Source organism: Bison bison, unplaced genomic scaffold (genome assembly GCF_000754665.1).
Source record: "Bison bison bison isolate TAMUID 2011002044 unplaced genomic scaffold, Bison_UMD1.0 scf7180017864221, whole genome shotgun sequence".
Classification (NCBI taxonomy): Eukaryota; Metazoa; Chordata; class Mammalia; order Artiodactyla; family Bovidae; genus Bison; species Bison bison.
The window spans coordinates 1471719-1473740 of NW_011494793.1; the positions used below are offsets into that span (position 1 = coordinate 1471719).

The 2022-nt window shown below is 47.1% G+C and overlaps 1 protein-coding gene across 1 annotated transcript in view; it reads left to right on the top strand.

Moving 5' to 3' along the window:
* The first annotated feature begins 1862 nt into the window (after positions 1 to 1862).
* The window catches only part of MVB12A (multivesicular body subunit 12A), a 4002-nt gene continuing 3842 nt past the window's right edge, over positions 1863 to 2022 (top strand). The window contains exon 1 of the mRNA XM_010845678.1: positions 1863 to 1947. Within this exon, the coding sequence (XP_010843980.1) occupies positions 1863 to 1947 (85 nt within the window). The remainder of the gene's footprint in view (positions 1948 to 2022) is intronic.

Genomic DNA, 2022 nt, shown 5'->3' on the forward strand with positions numbered 1-2022 from the left:
GAGGCCAGTTATAGAAATCTAACTGGAGCCCATCTATATCTTGCCTCACTGCCTGGCAGGCACCAGAAGAAAATTGCTCTTTTCTAAGCAGGCATTCCTGTGTTAAGATCTCAGTTCAGTCGCTCAGTTGTGTCCGACTCTTTGCAACCCCATGAACTGCAGCACACCAGACTTTCCCGTACATCACCAACTCCCAGAGCTTATTCAAACTCATGTCCATAGAGTCGGTGATGCCATCCAACCATCTCATCCTCTGTTGTCCCCTTCCAGTCCTTCCAATGAATATGCAGGGCTGATTTCCTTTAAGATGGACTGGTTCTCCTTGCAGTCCAAGGGACTCTCAAGAGTCTTCTCCAACACCACAGTTCAAAAGCATCAATTCTTCTGCACTCAGCTTTCTTTATAGTCCAATGATCACATCTATACATGACTACTGGAAAAACCATAGCTCTGACTAGATGGACCTTTGTTAGTAAAGTAATGTCTATGCTTTTTAACATGCTGTTTAGGTTGGTCATAGCTTTTCTTCCAAGGAGCAAGCGTCATTTAATTTCACAGCTTCAGTCGACCATCTGCAGTGATTTTGAAGCCCCCCCCCCAGATAAAGTCTGTCCCTGTTTCCATTGTTTCCCCATCTAATTTGCCATGAAGTGATGGGACCTGATGTCATGATCTTCATTTTCTGAATGTTGAGTTTTAAGCCAACTTTTTCACTCTCCTCTCTCACTTTCATTAAGAGGCTCCTTAGTTCTTTGCTTTCTGCCGAAAGGGTCATGTCATCTGCATATCTGAGGTTATTGATATTTCTCTCTGCAATCTTGATTCCAGCTTGTGCTTCCTCCAGCCCAGCATTTCGCAATATACAGCCTTGACATACTCCTTTCCCGATTTGGAACCAGTCTGTTGTTCCATGTCCAGTTCTAACTGTTGCTTCCTGACTTGCATACAGGTTTCTCAAGAGGCAGGTCAGGTGGTCTGGCATTCCCATCTCTGTAAGAACTTTCCACAGTTTGTTGTGATCCACACAGTCAAAAGCTTTGGCGTAAATTTAGTTAATCTATAATACAGACACATAACGCACACTAAAGGCGAGCAACTAGTCACCCAAGAGGGCAGAGAGAATTTTACATTAAAATTTTTCTCATCCTACATTAAAAACGATTTTATTTTATCACAAATATAAAAACCATTTTTTGCTCTTCTGTGGCATCAAAAAAACAGGCAGTGGACTAATCGATAATACGGTAAAAAGCTGGAACATGTATAGGAGTAGATAATATTCTGTTCCCCAGTTGACCATATATGTTCCATCTAAGCGTGTAAAGCACTTAGCCATTCTAAATACTTTTATACCATCTTAATGAATTATATGTGTGAATAAATCCTCAAGTTACACCAAGATTTCATGGCTCACGCTGGTCCGTACTTTTTACTAGTCGCTGTATAACCCATGCAAGTGTCTCTAGGATCAAAAATTGCGGATTTTTCATATTTCTCTCGGAAATTTCCGGGAAACACTGACGACAGTAGCTCTGGAGGAGAGGCTGATACCGCACGGAATTCTGGGAAATGTAGTTCTGGTTCCCAGATAGCGAGACATTTCCGGCAGAAGTCGCTGGGCTTGAGGTGAAAGCGAGACAGTTTTCCGCAAACGTCTCCCACGGGCGCACCTGAGGGACGTGGCTCCTTGTCCCCACAAGATTGGCCGGCGGCTTTCCCGGCACGCGCATACCGCGTTTCCTGGCCCCCCGACATCGCAAGGCCGTCTGGGAGTTGTAGTTCAGGTTCCTGTCGAACTCCGTAGTCCAGCTGCGGCTGGAAGGTCCGAGGCTGTCTGCCGCCTTCGGTGCTTGTTTTGGAGGATGGATCCGGGGCCCGGGGCCAACGGGATGCCGTTGGCTGGCTTAGCCTGGTCGTCGGCCTCGGCGCCCCCGCCGCGGGGATTCAGTGCGGTGAGCGATGTCAGGGGGCCGGGGACGGGAAGGCAGCGGCACTAGGGGCCGGGGGTTGAATCGGGGGCAG